The sequence below is a fragment of the Delphinus delphis genome, chromosome 5, assembly GCF_949987515.2.
Source record: "Delphinus delphis chromosome 5, mDelDel1.2, whole genome shotgun sequence".
NCBI classification, from domain to species: Eukaryota; Metazoa; Chordata; class Mammalia; order Artiodactyla; family Delphinidae; genus Delphinus; species Delphinus delphis.
The window spans coordinates 58,661,418-58,688,403 of NC_082687.1; the positions used below are offsets into that span (position 1 = coordinate 58,661,418).

The window sequence follows — 26,986 nt, forward strand, 5'->3', positions numbered from 1 at the left end:
TTAGTCTTATATCTTATTATTATATCCTAGCACTTAGTATTGGGCTTGACACATAAAAAATGATGAATAGGGCTTCCCTGGTGGCGCAGTGGTTGAGAGTCTGCCTGCCGATGCAGGGGACAGGGGTTCATGCCCCCGTCCGGGAAGATCCCACATGCCGCGGAGCGGCTGCGCCCGTGAGCCATGGCCGCTGAGCCTGCGCGTCCGAAGCCTGTGCTCCACAACGGGAGAGGCCACAACAGTCAGAGGCCTGCGTACTGCCCCCCCCACCCCCCCAAAAAGATGAATAAATACTTGTTTTTGAATGGTTATAATAACACTATTCCACTTAAACCAAATGTCTAAGAGCTGAACCCTCTTACATCAGTATAGTTTTAGTATCCATTTAATCCCCACTGGATTTTAAGAAGTATCAATATCAAATATTACATGTTCAAAACTGAGCCCCTTCTTATCCTGTTTCTCCCTCCGCTCCCACCCCCCACTCCCAAATCTACCCTTCCTTCTGTTTTCCTCATTTCAGTAAACAGCAACTTCATTCTTTGAAGTGTTCTGGCCAAGAACTTAAGAGTCATATTGATTCCTCTTTTTCACACATTACTCTTAATCCATCAAGAAATCTTGTAGCTCCTGTCTTCTGTCTGACAGCTGCTCCTCACCTCAATTGCACTAAATTGGTCAGAGGTACCTGATTTTTTTTTTTTTTTTTTTTTTTTTTGCGGTATGCGGGCCTCTCACTGCTGTGGCCTCTCCCGTTGCGGAGCACAGGCTCCGGACACGCAGGCTCAGCGGCCATGGCTCACGGGCCTAGCCGCTCCGCGGCATGTGGGATCCTCCCGGACCGGGGCACGAACCCGTGTCCCCTGCATCGGCAGGCGGACTCTCAACCACTGCGCCACCACGGAAGCCCCACCTGATTTTTTTTTAAACAGCCTCCTAAATGATCTCCCTACTTTGACCCTCATCCATCCACCTTTCCTCTCTGTTCAACAACATGGAGAGATTCTCTTTAAGTACAAGCCAGATAATAAGATTCATTGATGGAGGCATCCAATGTCTCCTACCTCAATAAAAGTAAAAACCAAAGTCTTTACAAAGGTCTACAATGTCCTATAAGATCTGCACTCTTGTGAAACATTTCCTATTCTCCCCTTCATTCAGTTCACTCTACCCCAGTTGGCCTCCTCTAGCCTTTGAATACATCCAGCACATTCCAGCCTCAGAGACTTTGTACTTGATGTTCCCTTGGTCTGGAATTCTCTTCCAATAAACAGCTGTGTGACTTACTTGCTAACTTCCTTCAGTTCTTCATTCAAATGTCACCTTCTCACAGAGTTTTTCTGAATCACCTCATCTAAAATTGCAAACATCATTTACCCACTCTGACTCTCTATTGCTTTTCCTGAATTTTTTTTCCTCTTAACATTTACCTAGACTATATATTTTATTAATATATCTTATTTATGTTTTCTACATAAACAAGAAATATTAATAAAGTACATAGCCTAGAATCTATTGTATAGCACAAGGAACTCTACTCAATACTGTGTAATGGCCTATATGGGAAAAGAATCTAAAAAAAAGAGGATATATGTATACGTATAACTGATTCACTTTAATGTATCCCTGAAACTAACACAACATTGTAAATCAACTGTACTCCAATTAGAAAAAAAAAAAATTTCTTGTTCATCGTCTGTGGCCTTTACTAGAAAGTACACTGCAAGAGAATAAGTTGTTTAATCACCAATGTATCCCCAGGTCCTAGAAAGCTGCCTCCCATAGAGTGGATGCACAATTAATGTGTGAACTGAATAAATGAATCTCTCTTTAATTACCCCCCCTTCTGCAATGAATTTAGATTATAAACTAAAAGTTGTATCATGCTGCCCATTGCAACCTTTGGGGTTCTTTGATTCATAAACTACCTGCTCTAAAATCTTGAGTAAAAGATAAAGAAAATTAAAGCTGGAGAATGAGAAGCTCATTACACCATAATATCTTAAAATGTGTGGAAGTAAGAGGACTGCAGAGTAAGTATGATTAGAGTCTGAAGATGTGGATCTAACCTTGTCACTCCAATTTTGCAATTGGACAACTTTAACAACTACTTACCCTTTAAAGTATCAGACACTTCATACATATAGAGATAAAGCAGATTCACTTTATCGTATACCTGAAACTAACATGATATTGTAAATCAGTTATACACCAATAAAAATTAGAAAAATAAAGAATCAAAAACTTCAAGGAAATTAATTTCTTAAAGAAGATGGGGAGCTCTGAGAGAAAATCTACAAGCAGAACGACAGAATGATTCATCAGAATATACTTTGAGGAAATTCATTGACTCTATCCACTCTAGAAAGAAATTTTTATGAAAACAATACTCATTTTTCAGGCTTTCTGTGAAGCTTACATTCACATATGAAATGCCAGATATTTTGTAAAAGCTACAGAAAGTTTCTGATTTTTCCTTTTATTTTCACCTCAATGAATCTGCTTTGTCTTATCACTGTGGGGTTACTGAGTAATTCAAATACCACAAAAGGGGTGAGTACCACAATGAAGGAAAAAAAGGTGGCTTAAACAATGATGTTTTGTGAAACTCACTCTGTCAGTATAAAACCCTCAAATATACCAATAGGTACATTTAATGAAACTAAGCCCAAATTCATGGAATAGGGAAATGTGACTTCCGCTTCATGATTTAAAAATAACTCAACCTGTGTACACTAAGATCTTCACGTAAATCTTGATATTTCTAACTTTATTGTCCAAAAAGCATCTTGTCAGCAAACAAGATGGAGAAATAGATTTTGAAATGTTTTCCATTTTTACTGCCTAAGTATTTCCAGATATATTGTATATTTCCAGATACACAAACTATATGAATTAATTCTGAACCCCTCTGGATGTTTTTTTATAATTTTAGAAAGTTGCATTTTCCAGACATTGCTTGAACAATCACCCTATAATAATTATTAATTGTGGGCAGTAATTTTCAAGAACCTGTTTTACTTTCTGCATTAAAATGTATTATTTTAACGTTGAGTCGGAGTTGTTAAGGCATAATAATATGATTTTTAAATTGCCTCAAACATATCTTGTTCTGAAATACTTGTAATATAGCTAAATGAGTTTTATTTTTTCCTCTTTGCAAATGTAGGAGCACTCACTTTGCTACCAATGTATCACATCAGCATAAGGCGTTGCTTTGACTCAGGAATTTCACTGAAGCTAGTAGGGTTATGAAAGGCCTATTTTCTGATAAATATGGCAAGAACTCTGTGAAATAAGTTCCTTGCATTGCTCTAACAGATCATCAAACACATAGGTCACCACACGAATGCTTGGGAAAATAAAGGGCTCAATGGTCTGAGGAAATTAGAATTTTTTTTTGCAGTAATAGGATGAAGGTCAAAGTTGAGTAACACAGTAAGAAGAATGATATGATTGCATTTCTTATGATTTTTATAGTAAGTTAGCCAAAATAACTCAGCAATAATTTCCAAATTTGTATCAAGTTGAAAAAAAAAATCAGTCATATATTTTCAAGCTGTAATTGCTGAGAGAGAACCACTGGCAAGTGAAAGCACACAAAACTATTCATATCCAGCTATCCTTTGAATTCAAGAGAACTTATTCAGAATATCTCTTTGGTTTCAGAAGCACAGCGTTGTATACTCTAAGTTATTTGAAGTTTTCTTGCTTTGAATTGAAAAAAAAAATTTTTAACCTCACCATATTTGGTGAACCAGATTCACAACTACCTTAATAGAGGAAACAGAAAAGGAAATAGTAGAAAATGTGGAAATTAAGTATCTTACAGTAGTTGAGAATTAAATACAGATATAGGTTTTTAAAAAGTAAAGTTGATAAACAAAAAACAATTACTGACCAATTAGAAATTTTTAAAGTAAATGAAGTAATCAAGCAGTAAATAAGAAAAAGATTTTAGGAGTATCTGGGGTGAGGGTAGAAAATGAAGCTGGGAAGATAGAAAATTTCATCTTTAACATTTCTGAGTTAAATACAGTGATGATGATAATGGTGATGATGATAGCTAACACATAACTTTCAAGATATCAGTTTCTTTTAGGAGTGCTTATCTATTTTATTAGGGTTGTCACTTAGTCCTATAAAACACTGTGATGTGATACTATTATTATTTCCAATTTACAGATGAAAAAACTGAAGCACAGATAAGTAATTTACCCCAGATCATTCAACTAGTAATGCAGTAGATATAGTATTAATGGTAACGTGACCAAGTATCCAGGTTCGCTCAGGAATGTCTTAGTTTTAGCATTAAATTTTTCTATCCTGGGAAAATCTTCTCTCAGACATGAAACTATTCCAGAGATCAGAGATGGGTTCAGAAGTTTGAAAGCAAAGTACAAAATCCATATGATAGTCTAGAAAATAGAGGCTGGAAGCAACATTATTTTTAGTATCAAATGTCTGTGGCATTGAATATCCACCTTCCTTAGTGACTCTTGCTGTCCTTTTCCCTGACTACTGATGCTGGAAACCATGATTTGCAGTTCCTAGTAGAGAATCAGACATTGTTGTATTATTCTGAGTGATGAAACCTAAGTATGCAAATTCAGGGCCTTGTGATGCTAAATTTCTCTTTGATTTTGGATTAACTGTTGTGCTTTGTACCAAGATTCTGCTAAATTAATTTTTAACATTGTTACTATTGTGACTGTTTTCTAAGAGTTCATTGATGAAACTGAGAACAATATAATATAATAACATGACAATACTGAAAAGGAATGCTAAACAACTGTGTTATTTTAAAGGCACATGGAAGGATACATGAAGTTAGATTAGAGAGATAACCAAAACAAAGCATACTACACAAAATGTGGAAATGAATTTGGGGCCAGGCATGAGAAGACTGTGAATGTGCGTATGGAAGTTGAATCTCACAAATCTAGGATAAGACAGGCAAGTTTTTGTAGGATAAAAAGTGGGGTTTTTTGTTTTATGTTTTTTTTAAACCTCTCCTCAAAAGGTACCAATGTTCAGTTGAAATTAATGGAGTAAGCCTGAAATTAATGGAGTAAGTATTCCAAAAGAATAAACATGTATTATTGCTTTCTTCCCTTTATTTGTCTTTGCACCTGAGTAAAGTTACTTTTCCTGATTCAGAGGTTGCAACTGAAATGTCCTGTGGGTAAACAAAAGGAGAAATTTTGATAACCAATGTTTTGCTTCCTTACAGTGTAGAGCTGATTCTGTCAGATCATGCTTTCTAAAGTATATAGAGTGAAGTGTTGGATCATAGCAACAAAATAATGTTTCCCCCAGCTCTTATGCATTTTGATTTGAAAAATGGAATTTCAAATTGTCTTCTTGATTTCCATAAAGGTTTTGATTAAACTTCAGAAGACACGAAACAAAAGACTGTTGATAACCTTGCCCATACATAAACTAGACTTTGCTCATCTATCTGCATATTTGATGGACAGTGCAAATGTAAATTTGGGAAAATGCCATTCAGCCTATAAACTTCTTACAAAAGAAAATGAACAGTTCTTACCCACTAAATGTGCTGTACACCTTGTAGACAAGGCTGCTAGAAAGGAAGGTGATGTGCTTACCTGCGATAATGAGGTTTCATAATGAAATTATTTGGTCACTTTTCAGTTTCTTCAAAATGTGTAGAAGTACTTAATGAGCCTTTTAACTTTCTAGAAATGGAAGGAGATAGTCTCCTGAGACATGTGCCTTCAAGATGGCTATTACAGGGGCTGGCCATAGACAAGATGTTAAAATACTGACATGTAAAATCATATTTCCAAAGTGTGGGACAAGAAAAATGTCTTTCTCTAACTTTGAAATATATGACAGATGAGAATGGAGAAAAATATTACAATAAGACACATTTATATGTTTCTCTAAAACTGTTTGATGAGCTCTGAAGAGGCTATAGGGAACCTGGAAAAAGATGAACTTATTCTACCCGAGTTGCATGGACTTCTGCATAGGTTAGAACAAAAAAATCATTACAGTGAAAAACATGATTTATTTTGGGGATTTAAGACTGTTTCCAAAATAAAATGTCATCAGAAAAGGACAGTCATGTTAACAGGACTTTATCAGTTCTTTATTAAAACTTTAACTTGCTTGGGATCCAGTCTTTACTTCATAAAGTACAACTATTTCAGTGCTCTAAAACCATTATCCCTGATAGTGTTTAAGCTTATGCTGACATCCAATGTGCTTGGAAATGTTTATAAATCATGAACATTTTGGACATGGACAGCTCATATGATGAATTCACAGATGCAAAAGAACAAATTGACAAACAGTTGGTTTACCAAAACAAGTCTGTACATACAAAGTGGATGGGCATTTCTGGAGATCTGGGAACTAATTGCCACAAGTCTAAAAAGCTACAAAGTAAAGCTATTAATTAAAATCCTAAGTACTCCATGCTGAACACTTTTGTTGAGAAGATATTTATTTTGATGTCATCTATTGGATTGACACCAGGAATCAATGTAATATGGGCTTGATAAAATCAGAACTTCAGGTCAAAGTGAATTTTACTTTTGACTATATTCAGTTTTAACTTTATTTAAAAAAAATGAAAAATACACATAGAAAAAACATATCATAGTTATTTTTATTAAATATAGGTCATATCTGTTTAATTACTTTGTTGTACTAACTTATTTAATTCTCACATTTATAAAATGTGTGATAATATAGCCTGAAATTTTAAATATTCAATAGAGACTTTTGCTGTATCAGAGGATGGAAAGAAGCATTTTAAAAATATTGTTATAGGTATTCACACTATTAGCACTACTATTAATTAGCATTAAATACTTCTAATTGTCACTTTTATGTAGTAATAACACATAGGTGCATAATTACTTATTGCATGTTAAGTATATTTTTTGATCTGGTAGTGCTGTTTCCTGGTTGGCTCTCTAAAAGGTTGTTCACCCTAACTGATGGCCAAATACTCCATGCTCTTAACAATACTGCTAACAGTGGGGAGGACCACAGATCCTCTCCTATATTTCTTTTGAAGACTCAATTGTACTAAGCCCCTTAGAACTAAACAGAGGTAGGGTTCACGGGTGAAAATTTCCTGATTATCCTTTAAATACAATGATTAAATCCAGTGGTTTTGTTAAAACAAAGTTTGCTGGGGATCATTCAGCAAATTTCCTGATTCTCAGACAAAATGGGTAACTTCATTTAAGATTGTTTTCATTAAAACACACACACACACACACACACACACAATTTTTGAAAGTACTTCTTAAAGGGTTAGGTGAAATGGAATGGGATAGAGGAGCTGAAGTATAAATGAAGGGAAACCATAGAAATGACAGACTTGAATTACTCAGATATGTTTTTTTATTTACTCGTAATTTTTTCTTTTTTTTTTTTTCGGTACGCGGGCCTCTCACTGTTGTGGCCTCTCCCGTTGTGGAGCACAGGCCCTAGACGCGCAGGTTCAGTGGCCATGGCTCACTGGCCCAGCCGCTTCGCGGCATGTGGGATCTTCCCGGACCGGGGCACGAACCCGCGTCCCCTGCATCGGCAGGCGGACTCTCAACCACTGCGCCACCAGGGAAGCCCCTACTATTAGTATTTAAATATCATTCTTCTCATAGAGCCATTTCCTTTGGCATGTAAGGAAAGATAAATTTACCACAATGAGAAAGGTTTTAAAATAGAGACAAATAGAATTAGGCTTAACAGAGAAAGTAATTTTGCATAACTACATTATAAAAACCAAATAAACAGAAACTACACCGAGCCAAAAACATCTAATAAAATTTGGTAGATTCATCCTAACATTGGATGCCTACAGTGTGTCAGGTACTGAATAAAACAGAATGGAAATATAAATATATACACACGTACACACACACATATATCTCATTTTTACTTCATTATTCATATTCATTTGGTTTTCTTAGCTATACCAAATTCAGGGAAAAGAAAAAGGGGATGATGTTTATTAGGCTTTCTTTTTTCCATTCTCATGAATAAGTTTATTGCATTTTAAACAGAGTAGGGGTCTTCCAAATAATAACCCTGGGGACAAATATCCCACAGGCCTCGAGTCAATAGCTTGAGCTAACATTAAATTTTACAAAATTAACAACTTAAAAGTTCCATGATTGGCTTTTTAAATCAGCAAGTAACCAACCATAGAAGATCCTTAAACCATAATGCTTATGCTGTGAGGATACACAAAGGAAACTGGCAGTCCCCTGAATGGTCTATAACAAGGTAGGAAAAATGATTTAGCTCAGCCATATTTTTGTTCACATGCTTTTAAAATCTTACACACAAGTTGACCTTGCTGCCTATCTTAGAAAGCTATAAAACTATTCTGGAAAATCTAGCCTAATTCCTCTAGAGTTCAATAGTTCTCTAGCTTTATTACTTTATTTATTAGACACAGTAGAATGAAATAGGCAGGGAAAAAGAAAAACAATCACAGAGGAGTCTGAATGTTAAAAAAAAGGGTAAAATTTTACAACCCAGAGCAAATAGACTACAGTTAGTAAACATATCAACTAATTCTTACCAAGAACAGTATAAGCAATTAAGGATAGTTTTAGAATATTAGGATGGAGAAAGTTTTCATGCTTGCTTCTTTTGCTTGGCTGGTTGATTATACTTTCTCAAGCATGGGTAAATTGGGTGAGTAGAGCCAATATACTAAACAAATTTGACAATTTCATTGTGATAAAAAGAAGCTGTCACTGTGAACAGCGATGCAAAGCACTGGCCTAAATGTCTTTCTTTCAGGTACAGGTAGATGATTATCAGTTATTAGAAACTCAATTAACTATTTGGGTCTTGATAGTTAACTACTCCCAGGATCAAGAGCTCAAAGGTTTTGAGGACAGTTAAGCATATAGTGAATTAAAAAATTATATTTTGGGGCTTCCCTGGTGGTGCAGTGGTTGAGAGTCCGCCTGCTGATGCAGGGGACGCGGGTTCGTGCCCCGGTCCGCGAAGATCCCACATGCTGCGGCGCGGCTGGGCCCGTGAGCCATGGCCGCTGAGCCTGCGTGTCCGGAGCCTGTACTCCACAACGGGAGAGGCCACAGCAGTGAGAGGCCCAAGCAAAAAAAAATTATATTTTCAGAAAACTTTATAATTCTCAACATGATTTTAATAGATTTTGTTATTCAATCTCCCAAAATAATCTTGAGATAATGTTAGAAACAATTTTATTACTCTCCGTTAACTGATTAATAATGGGAACAGTGAGTCCAAATGATTTGCTAAAGATACAGGCAATTACCTAAAGAACTGGAATCAGGACCCTAAGCCTCCTAACTGTTCTTATTCCAACTTCCCTGCAAATTATAAAATGGGAAAATAAATTATGATGACAATTCCTATTCTGGTTCTGTGGATCAAATGAGATAATGTATGTAGACACTAAAGAAATGATGTTAATTCCTCTATCATTGAACATGCTGGGCCTTTCTGAGAGTTAAGTCCTCACCAGATCTCTACTTTTTGCAATCTCCATAAACTTTATTACTTATATTTCTCACTAGAATTGCAGATGCGTCTCCAGCTGCTATTTTTAGCCATGCTTATTTACTGAAGATGATAAAGAACCTGAAAATTGTAAGGGTAAGGATCTAGTGTGCATATGAGAAGACTGCAGGTCTCTTTCTGCTTAAAAATTCTACTACAACTCAGAAATAAAAACAATCAGAAGAAGAGTGTAATTAATACTCTCTTGAATATAAATTTTACTGAAAATATACACTTCAAAACCACAAAAATGCAGCCTTACTTCATGTTACTTCAAGCCTGTTGCTCTCATTTTGCTTAAAGTTATGTCATTTCATCTAGAGCATCTTCTCTGACCCCTCAAGGTCAAGTTAAGGCTTTTCCCCATGTGTTTCTACAGCACTCTACCACAACAATAAGATATTTCTTATAAGATACAGATTATGCTGATTACTTATCTGTATTACTAATTAGATCATAAACTTTGCCTGTCACAAAGACAGTATTTAACTATTTGAGGAACAAGTAAAGGGTAGACTTAACAGATTACAATGAAAGAAACTGAGATTAATAAAAGAAACTTTCTAGATATGTTTCCACATGTTCCTCTTAATTACAAAAACTTCAATGTTCCTCTACAATGTAACTTTAACAAAATGATCAAACTTAGTAACTCCAATAAGGGGCTTCCTGATACAATGGGAAGGATACTGCATCTCCTACAGGGTATTTTTGCCAAAAATGTTTAACCTGGATCTAATTATGAGAAAACAATCAGAAAGATGGAGATTGTGAAACATTCTACAGGACAAATGGCCTGGACTCTGGACTCTGCAAAGTGTCATTTTCATGAAAGACAAAAACAGGCAGGGATACTTCTAAAGAAGAGCAAAGAAATGTCACAACTAAAGGTACTGTGATCTTTGATCAGGCCCTAAGTGGAAATACAATGGCTGTAAAGGACATTATCAGGATAATTAGAAAATCTGTGTATGAATTATACAGTAGATGATAATACTTAGTCAAAGTTAAATTTCTTCTGTGTTTTAATGGTAGTGCATGTTCTTGGAACCTATTTGCTGGAAGATTTAGGAATTAAATATTATAAAATCAGCAATTTACTTCCAAAGAGTCAAATAATACAGCAAAATATATATGCATGTACATACACATAAGAGTGACAGTCAAACGCGTCAAAATTTAAATATGAATTCAGAAAAAGGGGTATATGAGTGTTTATTGTAATACTCTTTCAACTTTTCTATAAAAGTTCTATAAAAAGAGTGGAGAAAATAAGTAATAAAATAATTTTTCTTTCCACTCCAGCTACACTGTTCTTGCAGTTCATCAGAATCACAGAATCACCCCTGCTTCAGGTTCTTGTTCTTGTTTCATCTGCCTGGAAGAGCCTTTCCCCAGATGATCTGCAAGACTGATTCTCAGTTCTTTCAGGTCTCTGCTCCTAACACTGAGCTTGGGTCCAGTGGAGGAGGCAGAAAATAAAACAGCAAATAAATAATTTCAGATTTTAATAAATCTAGGAAGGAAACATATCATTATAAAACTGTTTGATGAGAAGGTCCAAGAATAGTTCTTGGTTCTAAGAGGTTGTCAATTTTTTTTGATAGAGTTAATATTTAAGATAATATAATAAAATCTTACATTTTTGATCATTTTTGAAACCATTTTGTTTTCATGGAATTTTACATATTTGGAGGGTATTCAACTTGTGAGTTATCTAGGTTTTTTTTTCTCTAAATAAATACATTGTTTAAAGTACTATGTAATATTTATGATTTTTAATCTCTACCTTCACCTCAATCCCACTGCACTATAGATGGCAAAATACAAAAAAATACATAAAAATTTGGGAATGGAAGTGTACAACCTTTAGCATCATACATTAAACATTTTATTTTTCACTAATAAAATCATTTTTTAAACTCTTAAATTAACTTTTCTTTTGAACTTTAAAAAAGTAAAAATACTTTTTTGAAAAGCAAGTACTTTTCTTCATATGCAACTGCAGAACCTTACAGTGTATTTTCTTCTAACCTAGAAAAAGTGTAGTTATAAAATATTTGACACACAGAATCCATGGTATGAAGTTAAAAATTTCCAAATTGTCATTGTTTTAAATCAATACTATATTTAAAAAGAAACACAATGATTTTAAATAGCAAAATAATGCCTATACTTGGACTGGGGTAAAGTTGGGGTAGGGGCAATAGGATATACTAAGCTCAAAAGAAAAGAGAGGGAGAAAGGGAGAGATGCAAGCATCTAACTAAGGAAAGTGAAGCCTTTTAAAGATAATAAAAATCAATGTCAAGTTGAACTGACAGAAATGAGTAGTGAGACTTTTTTTTTATTATCCCCAAAGAATTATAATTTGGGTAGAGGAAAAAGCTATAGGTGATATAAATTGTCAGACCATTTTCTAAAGCATTTGTTACCGTGCTCTACAAAACCATAGTAGAAATGTTAGTCAATTAGTTTGAAACTTATGATCCTGCAAACTAAAATACCCCTCCCACAAAGAGTGTTCACAAAGAGAATCACTGGTATGAGAAGAGACAGACATTTGAATTTAATGTATTCAACACTCTACTGAACAACAGACAAATAAACCTGCAGGTGATTCCAATAATGGAAAAGTTTTTAAAATGCCATGCATACTACCACAGTTTGATATAAAATTATATAACTTTCCATAATTATTACTTTTGTATCTAAAAGAGAAGACAACCAAATGTTTCCTTAGACAAGAGAAGTAGAGAAAACTCGAAAGTAGTTAGTCAGCTGTGTTCCAGAAACTGAGCAGGACCCTGTGGGGCTCCTAGGCATAAAATTCTTTCTGTGCCCCCCATTTCTTGTTTGTAGGAAATAGGCTTCATTCAACCTTCATGACATTCCCCTGAGTTCCAAAGGGCAGGTTCAAACAGTTGCTAATCAGGGAAGGGAGGGGATGCAGAGACAAGGGAGAAGCAGTCAAGAAACAATAGGAACGCCTTGGGGCAGGATCCTGGTTCCTCAAGAGATACATATAACAATATCTTTGAGCTCTTCTGTAGAACCAACTCCCACCCCCCCTGCCAAATGGAGGATGTTAACTACTTGATGAAGCATTCTTCATTGCAGAGAGAAGGTCATAGTTCGATAACCTGCAGAACCACAGAAGCCTATCACAAGACCACCGGACGCCAAATGATTTCTGGATTGAAGGAATGCAGGCCCTGCATGCACACTGATCCTTATCAGCAACACTGCCCCTTGAACCATTACTATAAGACTCCTTACAACCCCGCCCCCCAGGTGGGGACACACACTTTTGAGGGCATTAGTCCACTGTGAGCCCCTATCCCTGGCAAAAGAATAAAGCTATTCCTTTCTACTTCACCCAAAACTTAAGTCTCCGAAGTTCAACTTGGTGCCGGTGCACTGAGGCTGGGTTTTGGCAACACTGCCACCTTGGGGCATTCCTTTCCTTCTTTTATCTGCTCAAATTGACCTATGAAATTGACCTCAGATTGACCTCAGAGCTATGAAACCTCTCTGAGCACCCCATTCAAAAACCAGCCTGAATACTTCTCTCCATTGATAAAGTATAAATTGACTGAGGCCAGGGACGTGTTTTGCCTTATTTCCCACAGTATTTTGTGGGAGTGGGATAATCTGAAATTTTAAAAGGGTGGACAGGGAAAGCCTCTTTGAGAAGGTTACACTGGAACAAAGACTTGAAGGAGATGAGAAAGCTGACCTTGTGGCTATCTGAGGGGGTGAAGGGTAGGAGAAGGTAAACTTTAAGTCTAACCTGAGCAAGCCTGATGCATTTGTGGAAAGGCAAGGAAGGCAAGTAAGCAAGGGGAAGAGTAGTAGGAGAGTAGGTCAAGAGTTGCTAAAGGGGTCAGGATTTGGGACTTTGCTTTTATTGAGATAAGAAGTTATTCAGGTTGGATCAAAGGTGTGAAGTACTTGATCTGCATTTTAAAGGGATTACATTATGGCTTTTTGAGAATAAATCAGAAGAGAGACTCACATTTTAAGAGTATCCCTCTGGCAATTACGCTGAGAATAAATTTAAGAAGGACAAGAAATAAAGCAAGGAGACCAATTAAAGGGCTGTAACAAAACAGCAGAGGAGGGCTTCCCTGGTGGCACAGTGGTTGAGAGTCCGCCTGCTGATGCAGGGGACACGGGTTCGTGCCCCGGTCCGGGAAGATCCCACATGCCACCCAGCGGCTGGGCCCGAGAGCCATGGCCGCTGGGCCTGCGCGTCCGGAGCCTGTGCTCCGCAACGGGAGAGGCCACAACAGTGAGAGGCCCGCGTACCGCCAAAAAAAAAAAAAAAGGAAAAAAAAAAACAGCAGAGGAGAGAGGATAAGGGCTGGAATCCAGGTGGTAGCAATGAAGATGCTAAATCTGGCAGGATATGCTCATGAGATTGGGTGTGCAGTGTGAGTGAAAAGAAACAAATCAAAGATGGTGTATGGTTTAGGGCTGGAGCACCTGGAAGAACAGAGTAACCATTTACTAAGAAGGAAAGGACAGATGGGAAAACACCAAAAGTGTAGTTCTAGGATTGTGACCCTTATTAGAAATCTAGGTGGCTATATCAAGTTAACTGTTGAATCTAGGAGTCTGGAGTTAAGAAATGGAGATAGAAGTCTGGGAATCATGAGATGATGTTTACAGCCATATGGACATATGAGATCAACTACAGAGAAAGAATGGATAGTGCCTAGACTACATCTAGAATTACGCTCCGGGTCAGAGCAACAAGAGGCTGTGGAGACGAGGAACGAGTAAAGGAAGCTAAAAAGGACCAGCTGCTGAGGAAGGAAAGAAGCAAGAGAGGATGGTGTACCCAAAGCAAAGTGAAGAAAATCTTCCAAGAATGTGCTTGATACAAATTCTCCACAGGTTACCTTACTAAATTCATCCTACTCATCCTTCAGAGAAGGTCACTTTTTTGATAAGCCCTCTCTGACCAGTCCTGCCTTAGATAGACGATCCCCCTCTGTGTCCCTAAATCACAGCGTGGGCCTCAATTATAAGACTTATCACATTTATGACTGCAGCTCCACTTCTCTGCCCTTTCTTTCCCCTCAGAAATGCAAGTTCCATGAGGGCCAGAAGCTTCACCAGAATGCTGGAATCTAGTGATATCTCTGGCAAATCAGGAGGAAGTTACATTTATTGACAGCCTATGGTGTAGCAGGCAACATGTCAATACCTTTACTCAGGTGTTTGAAAATTGTTAGTAAAAAAAAAATGAAGGAAGTACTGAATGAATAGCCGAGGTAACAGATGATAGAAAAGGCAACTCAGTACACAGGTAGAACCCTGGAGTGAAGACCCATGCATTAGGGCACCACAGCTTAATAGCAATAGCAACAAGACTACTCAGCTAATCCTTCTTGCTCTCATCAAGCAAAACTTTTGAATATAATTTTGTTTCCTTTATAGATTTTCCTGTGGAGTTAGGAAGTGATAACTAGCAAGCACAAATATCTGTTCTAACTGGCTGTTGCATATCTCACTGTGCATGAATAAATTAGCATACATTTTTAGACATTAGTCTAATGTAAATTTGGTTGGTTTGTTTCCTTTTGGACTTCCAGGGATGATCATTCTGCTTGTTTTTCGTTTTTCAAGTGCCAAAATCATGTTGTGTGATCAAGATGGGAATGACCCAGGCAATTGCAAGAGATTGTGATACAAGAAACCCAGGGCATGCTTACTGTATGACTCACTGTCAAAGGAAAACATTGATTGCCATCTATTTTTATCTCTTGTTGACACACAGTAATGGTCACAGTCAAGATTCTTGCATGGACTGGGTAGAGATTGTTATGCAATGAACTGAGCAAAAAATTATTTTTTGTGGTTGCTTGAAATATGATCCATTTTTCTGTTTGAATTTATTCCCTAAACTGAAAAGATAGAATCCTAGAGCCATACGAATACATTCCAGGTTTAAACCTAACATTTGTTAGTGTAGTCAATCTTACTAAGCTTGATCAATGCGTGAAGCTCTGACAAATTACGGTTTGTAGTCCTTTAAAGATCAAACTTGACTGTGTTGACACAGCTAAGGTAATTTATTCCTAAGGTCCTGAGTGGGCTTGGATTTGGTCTCCCTCTAAGATACCTGCATCATCTCTAAGTTCAACAGAGTCAAAGAAAATTTTGGATGAAATTATTGGATAAATGGTATCAGGTGGATAAAACCTTTGCCATGGTTTTCATGTTTTAAAATGTATTGGACAGTGATACTTTCTCTATTTTTATTGACATCAGGAAGATGAGAATTCACAAGTATATAATTTCTTGTTACTAACCCATCTATCAATTTCTATAACCAAGCTAATAATCCCTTTGTATTTTTATGTCCTAAGTATATCCAAAATCTAAATCCTCTTCCTGCCTTCCAAGACAACCAGTCACCTGGCAAGAGACTGATGCAGCCAAGTTAGCCACGTTTCTGATTTTGGAAACAACCTATCACCTAGATTTTTCTTTAGAATAGTGTCTTCTTGAATGGACAGAATGATTACATTATGTTAGAATTTGCCAGGCTCTATGTATTACAATGCTTTGTGTACTGTGTTTAACAGCTATTTTCCCAAGACTCATTTTGAGAGTATTTGATCCCACGCACGGCTCCTTAGTCTTCAGCCTACCAGATCCCAGCTTTCTAACCCTATCACACTGGCCTTTGGTGCTGGGGTCCTACCTTGCCCTGTTCATGAGGACATGGTTTGATATTTACTCACACAAAATAAAAGCAGGGAAGAACATGGGAAGTTTTCTTAGCAAAATTTTATTTTATAAGCAAATTTCAATTTTATGAACTATATTGATAATAGAAAAAAAGGGTTCCTTGACTCATCAATAGGATATGGGTTGAACAACAGAGAGTTCTTGAATAGAATTACTGTGAAAGTAGAAACACACTCAAGTTGGACATGGAGTTAGGACTTTTTACAGTTAATGTCTTAACTGTATGCTAAGCCATTTTTATTTTATGGTATGTATCTTACCTTAACTTCCACATGTGCCATCAGTACTGCAAAATTGGTTAGGTGGTTACAAGAGCATGTAGTATGTGTCTTATTTGTTGTCAGGAGCCGACAGCCTTGGGTTGACCAATAACCTGTCATCGTGCGCTTGGAATAGCTCCAAAATGAACAGTTAGGATTGAAGTTTTCCTCAGACTGCTACAGGAAAAAAACATCAACAAAGCCAATAACTACTTTTTGATCATGTAAGTTAGGTAGGCATTTTCTTTACATCTAACACAACTTCACACTATGTTTCAATTTTTGTGGAGAGGTCTACCAGAGTTTTCATATTAAGTGGGGCTTATCAATTCTAAGCAAATTTGAATATATGTTATTTATTCCCCCTGATTAGAGGTGAATTCATTTCTCAAAAGTAATATTGAAGGAATACTAGTATCATTGTCTCAGAATCACATCAATTAATTTATACTGCAAAGCAAAGAATTGCTCTATACAATGAACTTCTGCTAGCATGGTTTTAAAAAAATCTTTGTTCAATTTACAATACAATCCTTGCATATACATAAAAATATATCTACACACAAAGACATAACTACTTGTAACATCAGTTGAGCTATGCTGAGTTCCACTGAACATATTGCTAGCTGTTTTTAATTATAGAGAAGCATTTATAAATCCATCTATGAATGTTGTTACCTTAAATATATACATATACAAGAATTATTCTCCTCCCTCATTTTGGAAAAAAAATCACTAATCAGTTTATAGACAATGAATTGCTATATGTCAAAAAATAGGGAACAAGAAAAAGGAAATTAAGACACTTCATGCTCTTGTTATAGCAAATATAGATAATGTGGACAAAAAACTTCACATGCCATTTTTTTTACCTTGATGTGTTTAACAGTGAACACCACAGGATCAGCCAAATAAACCTTATTACTGAATTCTTTGTTTATTGCTGCTGTAATAACTGGGGAATTGACGATAACAGAATGATTGGTGGACATAGCCTCTGTTCCCAACTTCATGCTGGCATTCTCCGTGGACAAATAAGGACCCAAGTTGTTATACAGGACAAAGGCCACTCTGATCTCTCCTAAAATAAGTACATATAAATTGGGAAGAAACTGATTAGCTTGTACATCCCACTTAAATTAGAGAGTTCTAATTAGATTGTAATCAAATCTGTATAATATATATATATTCACAACAAAATTCAAATATTCATTTCAACCAAAGTGCCAAGTCATTAATGAGGAAAGTCAAATGATACTGAAACAACTACGTATCAGTATTTTAAAAAAATATGAACCTCAATCCCTAACTTATTCCATATCAGAACTTAATTCAAGATGGATCACAGTCCTAAATATAGAAATCAGAACCAGAGAGCCTCTGGAACAAAATACAGGATACCTTTGTGATCTTGGGAAGGCAAAGATGCCTTGGATAGGACTCAAAAAACACTAACCATAAAATAAAAAATGGTAAACTAAACTTTATCAAAATTGAAACTTTGTGCCTATCAAAATACAGCATTAAGAAAATGAATAGGCAAGCCACAGACGAGGAAATATATAAACACATATGACTCAAATACATAAAGCATTTCTGCTACTCAACAGTAAAATTATAAATAACATACTAAAATGGAAAAAGACATAAAAACACCCTTTAAAAATAGATACATAAAAAGCTAAATGGGACTTCCCTGGTGGCACATTGGTTAAGAATCTGCCTGCCAATGCAGGGGACATGGGTTCGAGCCCTGGTCTGGGAAGATCCCACATGCTGTGGAGCAACTAAGCCTGTGCGCCACAACTACTGAGCCCGTGTGCCACAACTACTGAAGCCTGCACGCCTAGAGCCCATGCTCTGCAACAAGAGAAGCCACTGCAATGAGAAGCCCGCATGCTGCAATGAAGAGTAGTCCCTGCTAGCCACAACTAGAGAAAGCCCATGTGCAGCAACAAAGACCCCACACAGCCAAAAATAAGGATATAAATAAATAAATTTTTAAAAAAGCTAATAGACACATAAAAATTAACATCATTAGTAATTAGGGAAATAAAAATTAAAATCATATTGAGATACCATTTCATACCCACTAGGATCTCTGAAATCCACACTATAAAATACTAGCCACACTAATGTTAGTAAAAATGTGGAACAAATGAAATTCTGCATACTACTGGTGAGAGTGTAATATGGTTCAACTACTTGGAAAAATGTTTGGCAATTTCTTACAAAGTTAAACATATATCTACCCTTCCTAGATATGTGAAAATATATATCCACAAAGAAAAAATGTTGTATAAGAATGTTTATAACATCCTTATCCAAAACAGCTCCAAACTAGAAACAACTCAAAAATCTATCAAGAGGAGAGTAAATAAATTATGGCTTATTAAAATAATAGAGTTACTATACATCAATAAAGAACAAACTAATGATAGATGGAGCATCATGACTGAATCACAAAAATATTATACTGAGATAAAGAATACAGACAGAAAGAGTACATACTGTATGATTCCAGTTACATGAAGTCTAAGAACAGGTAAAATTTGTCTTTAGAAATAGTAATGAGAAGAAAGTAGTTCATCAGGTGGGGAGATGGGGTGAGAAGAGTGAAAAGAGGTATCAGGACATTTTCTGGGTAATACATGAGATTTTCATCTTAGTTTATGTGGTGTCACAGAAGAATGTACAACTGTCACATTCATCAAGCTAAACACAAGATATGTGCATTTTATTTTATGCAAATTACAACCAAAACAAAACAAAGATTCAAAATCTTTAGCTGTGGTTGCCAAGGGGGAGATGGTGTGAGGGAGGGATGGATTGGGAGTTTGGGATTAGCAGATGCAAACGATTATATATAGAATGAGTAAACAAGGTCCTACTGTAGAGCCCAGGAAACTATATTCAATATCCTGTGATAAACCATAATGGAAAAGAATATAAAAAGAATGTATATTATGTATAACTGAATCACTGCTGTACAGCAGAAATTAACACAGTATTGTAAATCAACTATACTTCAATAAAATAAATTTAAAAAAAATCTTTGTCTTAAACTTCAATTATCATGCTCTTTTAAGATCACTATCTCCATACCTCCTTCTACCTTATTTTTTTTCCCTTATGGCGATCTTTTACAAGTAATCCTCTGTAAAGTTAACCTTCTTTTAGGATGTTTTTAAAATTTTGTGTCATTTCCTTTCTTAAAATAAGTCAAGCCCTATGTTTTACTTCCAGTATAAATTCATTTTGGCGGATCCCCAAGAGACAGGAACTGCACTGACCACTGTGGTAACTAAGACGAGGAAGCCCCAGTCCTTATCCCTGAATCTTAGAGTCAAGTGGGAATAAAGACAATAAATTTTTTTTTCTCCATTTTTTTGAGGAGGAAGGGAGCTGTCATGCTCTTGCTCTCATGGAGATCATCTCCTAGAGAAAGAGTCAGACAATAAGCAGGCAACTTAAAAATAATAATAATAAATAATAATATAATTTCATATAATGGTAAGTAAAAATGCTATGAAGAAGCGCTGGCAGAAAATGGCTAATGGGAAAATAGTGATTGGGAAAGAGTAGTCCACCTTTGAGGAGATAGGAAAAGCTTTCCTGAAGGGTTAAGATTTATAATGAGCAGTGAATGACAGAGAAGTTTCTATAAAAAGAAATATAAAATATGCATTCCAGAAGCAAGAAAATGCAAACATCTGATGAAGGAACACTCTTGGTGTGTTTGAGGAATAGAATCAAGACTGAATTAGGGAACCCTGTGCACTGTAGATAAAAATATAATTGATATAGCCACTATGGAAAATAGTATGGAGAGTCCTCAAAAAATTAAAAATAGAACTGCCATATGATCAGCAATTCTACTACTGCATATTTATCTGAAGCAAACAGAAACACTGACTTGAAAAAACCTATGCACCCTCATTTTCATTGCAGAATTATTTATAATAGCCAAGACATGTAAACAACCTAAATGTCTACTGATGGATGAATGGATAAAGAAAATGTTATATATATAATTATACATAGAGATATAAAATGGGGAATGGAATATTATTCAGCCATAAAAGGGAAATTTTGCCATTTGCTATAACCTGGATGGACCTTGAGGGCATTATGCTAAGTGAAATAAGTCAGATAAAGATAAATATCTCACTTACATGTGGAATCTTACAAACAAACAAAAAAATAAAGAAAACAGACTGCTAGTTGCTAGAGGTGAGGAGTGGGAGTAGGCAAAATGGGTGACGAAGGTAAAATGTAAAAACTTCCATTTATAAAATAAACAAGTCATGGGGATGTAATGTGTGGCATGGTGACTACAGTTAATATTGGGTTGGTCAAAAAGTTCGTTTGGGGTTTTCTATAACATCTTACGAAAAACTCGAACAAACTTTTTGGCCAACCCAATAATACTATGTTGTCTATTATGAAAGTTGATATAAGAGTACATCTTAGGGCTTCCCTGGTGGCGCAGTGGTTGAGAGTCCGCCTGCCGATGCAGGGGACGCGGGTTCGTGCCCCGGTCCGGGAAGATCCCACGTGCTGCGGAGCGGCTGGGCCCGTGAGCCATGGCCGCTGAGCCTGCGCGTCCGGAGCCTATGCTCCACAACGGGAGAGGCCACAACAGTGAGAGGCCCACGTATCGCAAAAAAAAAAAAAAAAAAAAAAAAGTACATCTTAAAAGTTTTCCTCTCAAAAGAAAAAAAAAAAAAATGTAACTATGTATGGTGATGGATGTTAACTAGACTTACTGGAGTGATCATTTCACAATATATACAAATAACAAGTCATTATGTTGTACACCTGAAACAAACATAATGTGATATGTCAATTATATCTCAATTAAAAAAAAAAGAATCGGGCTTCCCTGGTGGCGCAGTGGTTGAGAATCTGCCTGCCAATGCAGGGGACACGGGTTCGAGCCGTGGTCTGGGAAGACCCCACATGCCGCAGAGCAACTAAGCCCGTGCGCCACAGCTACTGAGCCTGCGCGACTGGAGCCTGTGCTCCGCAACAAGAGAAGGCCGCAACAGTGAGAGGCCCGTGCACTGCGATGAAGAGTGGCCCCCGCTCGCCACAAGTAGAGAAAGCCCTCGCACAGAAACGAAGACCCAACACAGACAAAAATAAATAAATAAATAAATTTATAAAAAAAAAAAAAAAAAAGAGAATCAAGACTAGACTGTCTGGATCACAGAGAGCATGCTAAAAACAGACATGAGGGCTTCCCTGGTGGCGCAGTGGTTGAGAGTCCGCCTGCCGATGCAGGGGACACGGGTTCGTGCCCCGGTCTGGGAAGATCCCACATGCCGCGGAGCGGCTGGGCCCATGAGCCATGGCCGCTGAGCCTGTGCGTCCGGAGCGGGTGCTCCGCAGCGGGAGAGGCCACAACAGTGAGAGGCCCACGTACCGCAAAAAACAAAACAAACAAAAAAAAACAGACGTGAGGTGGAGCAGCTGAGGCAGGAAGGAAGTGGGCTGGGGAGCATGTGGTAGGCCTGTTAAGTCACTTGATTTCATTCTAAGCATAACTGGAGGTGAACTGGTCAGACTCATGTTTCAGGAAGAACACTTTGTCAACAGGACATACTGTTGTGGGGCAAGAGTCAAAGAAGGGAAACCAGTCAGGAAGCTAATGCAGGAATCTGATTTCGTGTTATAGAAAATCTTATTCCACACTCATGTGTATAAAATTGATGATTAATAAGGACCTGCTGTATAAAAAAATTAATTAAATAAAATTCAAATTTTTAAATAAATAAATAAAAGAGTAAAAAAAAAAAGGAAAATCTTACTGCTGCCTCAAAATTCACAGTTAATTTAGCAACATAGTACTATTTATAAATTCAGTCTTATAAGATTTCCAACACTTATAAAGAATTTTGTTCTGCTGGTAACAAACATAATTTGTTTTTCTTGATATTATTTAACAGTCTCTTCTTTTTTCAAAACTATTTACCTTGTAATATGAAAAATCAGCTTTCAGTTGGTTGCTACAACCTGAAGTCACCTTCCTATCACCTAGCAGGTTAAAGGATCTCACTTCCTTAGCAAAAAATATGTTTAAAAAATTTTAGGGACTTCCCTAAAGTGGCACGGTGGTTAAGAATCTGCCTGCCAATGCAGGGGACAAGGGTTCGAGCCCTGGTCTGGGAAGATCCCACATGCCGTGGAACAACTAAGCCCGTGAGCCACAACTACTGAGCCCGCAAGCCACGACTACTGAAGCCTGCACGCCTAGAGCCTGTGCTCCGCAACAAGAGAAGCCACTGCAATGAGAAGCCCGTGCACCGCAATGAAGAGTAGCCCCCCTTCACTGCAACTAGAAAAAGCCCATGTGCGGAAATGAAGTCCCAGTGCAGTCAAAATATAAATAAAGAAAATTTTAAAAAAATTAATATTAGTGAAGCTTCAGACATACTTTCTCTGTGGGATTATTTATTTACTTAATTTTAATCATATTCAATGAATAAAACCTAGTACTAAATCAATCGATATCTACCAGTTCCATTCCCCAAAAGCATCTCCTTACATTTATATTTTTTATATGCTTTGCAAAGGAAAATCATAGAAACACCCTCAAAAAGAAGTTAATAAAGAAAAAACACATATAATTTTAAAATTACAAGTAAAATTTCCATTTGAAATTTTAGAAACAAAATCTGTCAACTTGGTGAGAGTTACTCCTTTTAAGGAAAACAGTCAGAACATCTGGATTTTGTTGTTTATTAATTTCCCTTACATTCAAGTTTCTGATATTTTTCTACAACTGAAAATTAACAACAATTTCAAAATCTAATTGAGCATTTTGTAGAGCAAATATCATTGCAATATTGTTGGTGCAGGAGCTAAGAAAGAGGAGGAAGAGGAGGTGAAGAAAGAGAACAGTGTAGTGAGAGGAGAGGAGAGCTTTTAGATAGCAGATCTAAAATTTGAAGCCAAGATGCAATGAATTAATGACAAGTTCAATTCCATCAAGCTTAATAAATAAATTCTAACCTACCATTTCGGCCATTTTGTTTTAGAGTATTTGCAGAGAGCTGGATAGTGCTTCCATGACCCATGTTTTCTGGAAACTTTAGGTCTTCTAAGTTTCCTTCAGTGCTCAGCCTTGCAACCTCCAATTCTATTAATGGCAAAGACATAATCAGTGGTCGTTGAGAAACATGACAAATTTAAGATAATCTAATTATTGAAATATTTCTGAAATCAAAACACTGGAATTAATGTTCTGTCTGCCATACTTTATAGTACTTCAGTCTTCTATTTAGAAGTTTTTTTAGTGTTTTAATTTTTTTCAAAATAAAGCAAATAAAAGCTATTAAAATCAGGTAGATAAGAATACAAGGATAGCAATTATAAAGTCTAGACTTTAAAACTCAAACTCAAATCCTTACAATTTGTCATTGACTAGAAGTTTACTTCCAAATGTTATCTTTATTTTATGAATTAAGTGAAAATCCTTTTATAATCTAGAGCTGTCCTATTATGTCAATATTGACTTATCTTTAAATGTAATAAGTTTGAAATAGCTTTATCAAATGTTCTGAAATAAAACTGTCAGCTACATCCTTAGACACATTAAAAATAGATTTATACTCTTTATGAGCCAATAACACAATTATCAAAAATTGTTTTATCACCTTCATGTAAATGACTGGCTTCTTTATAGTTTATAATTCAGAGACATTCTTATTATAACTGAAGTGACCCATAAGGATAAAATTTTAAATACTACTGTACATACATAGATACACACATACATAAAAACTGAAAAAAAAAATACACGGACATCATTGTAAGTGATCTCAGGCTAATATATTCAACATTGGAATGTCCTTAGGAGGATACATACATGATTATGAGGATACTTCTAAGCTAATGATAGGTGATACCCTCCTAATTATAGAAAAAGGATAACTTATCTCCACTGAAATAAAGTATCACTCATGATATCTGGTCCGCTATCGATGATACTTTTTTCTTTTCTCTCTTCTGCTGAACAAGATGATAGCTTTTTCTTGTCCCTCTCTGGCCCTTCTGTAGAACAAAGGCCACTTACGAATATTGTCTGTGTTCTCCCTGACGATGTCAGTCTTCAAAAGGTTATCAGCCAGCACAAAAGCACTTTCCTCCACAGTGTCAAGCAACATGGTGGCTGCACGTAGTTGATCACTTGTAGTCAGGTCTCTCCAGGCATTCAAGGCTTGTGGCTGGAGGAGGTTGTTAACTGTCTCGACCATTGCCTACGAAAGGATGAACAGAATGACTGAGGTCTCTAGTGAACCCACAGGGCTGTCAGAAATCCAGGCATACATGTTGCCCAGCAAGTAAGGATCAGTGGTGTGCATGAGTTCAGTATTGTCCCAGCCTCCCCTGTGACATGCTGCAGTGGAAGCATTCATTATTTTGCTCTGTAAGACCCTAGCTGAGATTTTGCAAGGCAACAGGAAAAGCTGCTTTTGTTCTGAAGGACAACAAATAGATCCATGGTTGCTTCTTAAAATCAATAGCAAAGGCTTCAATAAGACTATAGTTACATAGTTAAATTATTTGGTTGGTGAACTGTTGGCAAGTAATTTAAACTAATACTTTTATCACATCACCACAAAAAAAATGATTTTCTCTATACATCACCATAAAACTAGATGCTAAACATAACAGAAACCAAAAGGATGACTATAGACAGGACAATACAAGAATCTCTCGCCTATAGGTTGAAGGACTTTGAGCAAACCAATTTTTTTTCTTAGCTAGTAAAATGTCAGGATAGGGAAAATATCAAAGCATACATACTCCCAGGGGCTTTGGATGTGTTATGTGTGGAGAGAAACCTTCGTGCTGTTTATTACTAGGAAGGGGAATAAACAGTTGGAACTTGCTACCTACGGCCCTCAGGTGTTTTTCCTTAAAAAAAAAAACAGCAGTAGGTACACTCACACATAGAGATAAGGCACCGCGTTTCTCTTTGCTTCATCCAAAAGAATCATCTTTCTAGTTACAATTTATATATTTCCTGTGGTTAGCTCAATACTCCAGGTTACAAGAAAAGACAGTTCTTCCAATAAGGTCTTCTTAAGGTTTCACTCAAACATAGAGAATTGCAAAACAGAAAAATACAACACCGGCAGTTTGAAAGTGATCATCCTTGAACCTGTTGATTATCAAATACGCATCTAATCTGGAAATGAAGTTGAATAAACAGCCAACACAGGCAATTTCCAGGCAGCACATAGGTGTTTAGAAACAGGACTCACATTATTGACACTGTTGGCAGAGGGACAGGGAAAGACTGGAGAAATATCCATTACAGCTGCAGTGTTTTCTTCCCGCTGGTGTTTTTATAGTAACTAAGTAACAACTGTTAAAAATTCAGCTTCATAATGAAACACCTTGGCTGCCAATTAACACCAGCTTCAAAAACTAATTTGCCTTTTGATAAAAATTGTTTTTCTTGATATTTTTCCCAGCTATTCCAAGTTCTGGCCAAAAATCATCATCACTGGACTTTTATGTAAAATAGTTCTACTTGCAACTTGAGTATTTTGCATCATTTAAAAAAAAACCTCTCGAGTTTAATGACTGGTTATTTTCACATAGTATGCTTAGCTCTGTCACTTGTTCTGGGTTTAAAGCATGACCTAGAAGCCAGACAAAAGCATTTCTGGATCACAACAATCTGATCTGCTTTTCAGGAAGTTTTCTATGGGGTGATGCCAACAGGATATGCCAAAAAAAGGAGGTGCCAGATAGAAATCAAACAAAAAGAAGTTTAGGTATTTTCTGACGCCAAACAGAGGACACTGACCTCTTGAGTGTAAGGAAGTATTCTTTCTGGGATTAGATGATCCTCTGAATTCATTAGAAATGCTCTGAAAATCTCATATGAAACAGAAATTATGCCTGTGCTTTATGGAGCAGCCATTTTAATGTTAGTGAATAATCTTACATTGATTAATTTAAACCTTACCTCAGGGAAAAATTTTTGGGAATAATGCAATGTTTCTGTTCTGCTCTTTATTGCTTTTAATGTTTTAAATTTTAAAAAGGCAAAAGGAGGAAAGAAAGAAAACAAAAAGGAAAAAGAAGCAACTATGGTCAACCCTGGGAATGTTCTAAATAGAAAACTGTTTACAACAGACTACTTTAGCTAAAATACTGTCTTTAAATTGACAGCAAATAAATCAAACACACCCCATTATCTTAGTTTTGCAACTGAAAATGTATAAGGTGCAATATTTTTTCATAGTTATACATTTTGTATACATTTCAACAACTGCATCTTCCCAAATAAAATATAGTCTTTAGAGAAGTTTTCTATTAAAGGCCAAAGGATTTCCAAGTTCATTGCAGAAACGACAGACTTAAAATATGGCCCTAAATCCTGGGTGGGTTAAGAC

At 36.4% G+C, this 26,986-nt stretch overlaps 1 protein-coding gene across 5 annotated transcripts in view; it reads right to left on the minus strand.

The window, feature by feature from the left end:
- The window catches only part of ADGRL3 (adhesion G protein-coupled receptor L3), an 872,689-nt gene that overhangs the window by 113,340 nt on the left and 732,363 nt on the right, over positions 1 to 26,986 (minus strand). For all 5 annotated transcript variants that reach the window (XM_060012458.1, XM_060012453.1, XM_060012455.1 and 2 more), the window contains 4 exons: positions 24,649 to 24,832; positions 23,590 to 23,712; positions 17,441 to 17,649; positions 16,569 to 16,745 (listed from right to left, as the gene is read on the minus strand). In XM_060012458.1, the coding sequence (XP_059868441.1) occupies positions 16,569 to 16,745; positions 17,441 to 17,649; positions 23,590 to 23,712; positions 24,649 to 24,832 (693 nt within the window). The remainder of the gene's footprint in view (positions 1 to 16,568; positions 16,746 to 17,440; positions 17,650 to 23,589; positions 23,713 to 24,648; positions 24,833 to 26,986) is intronic.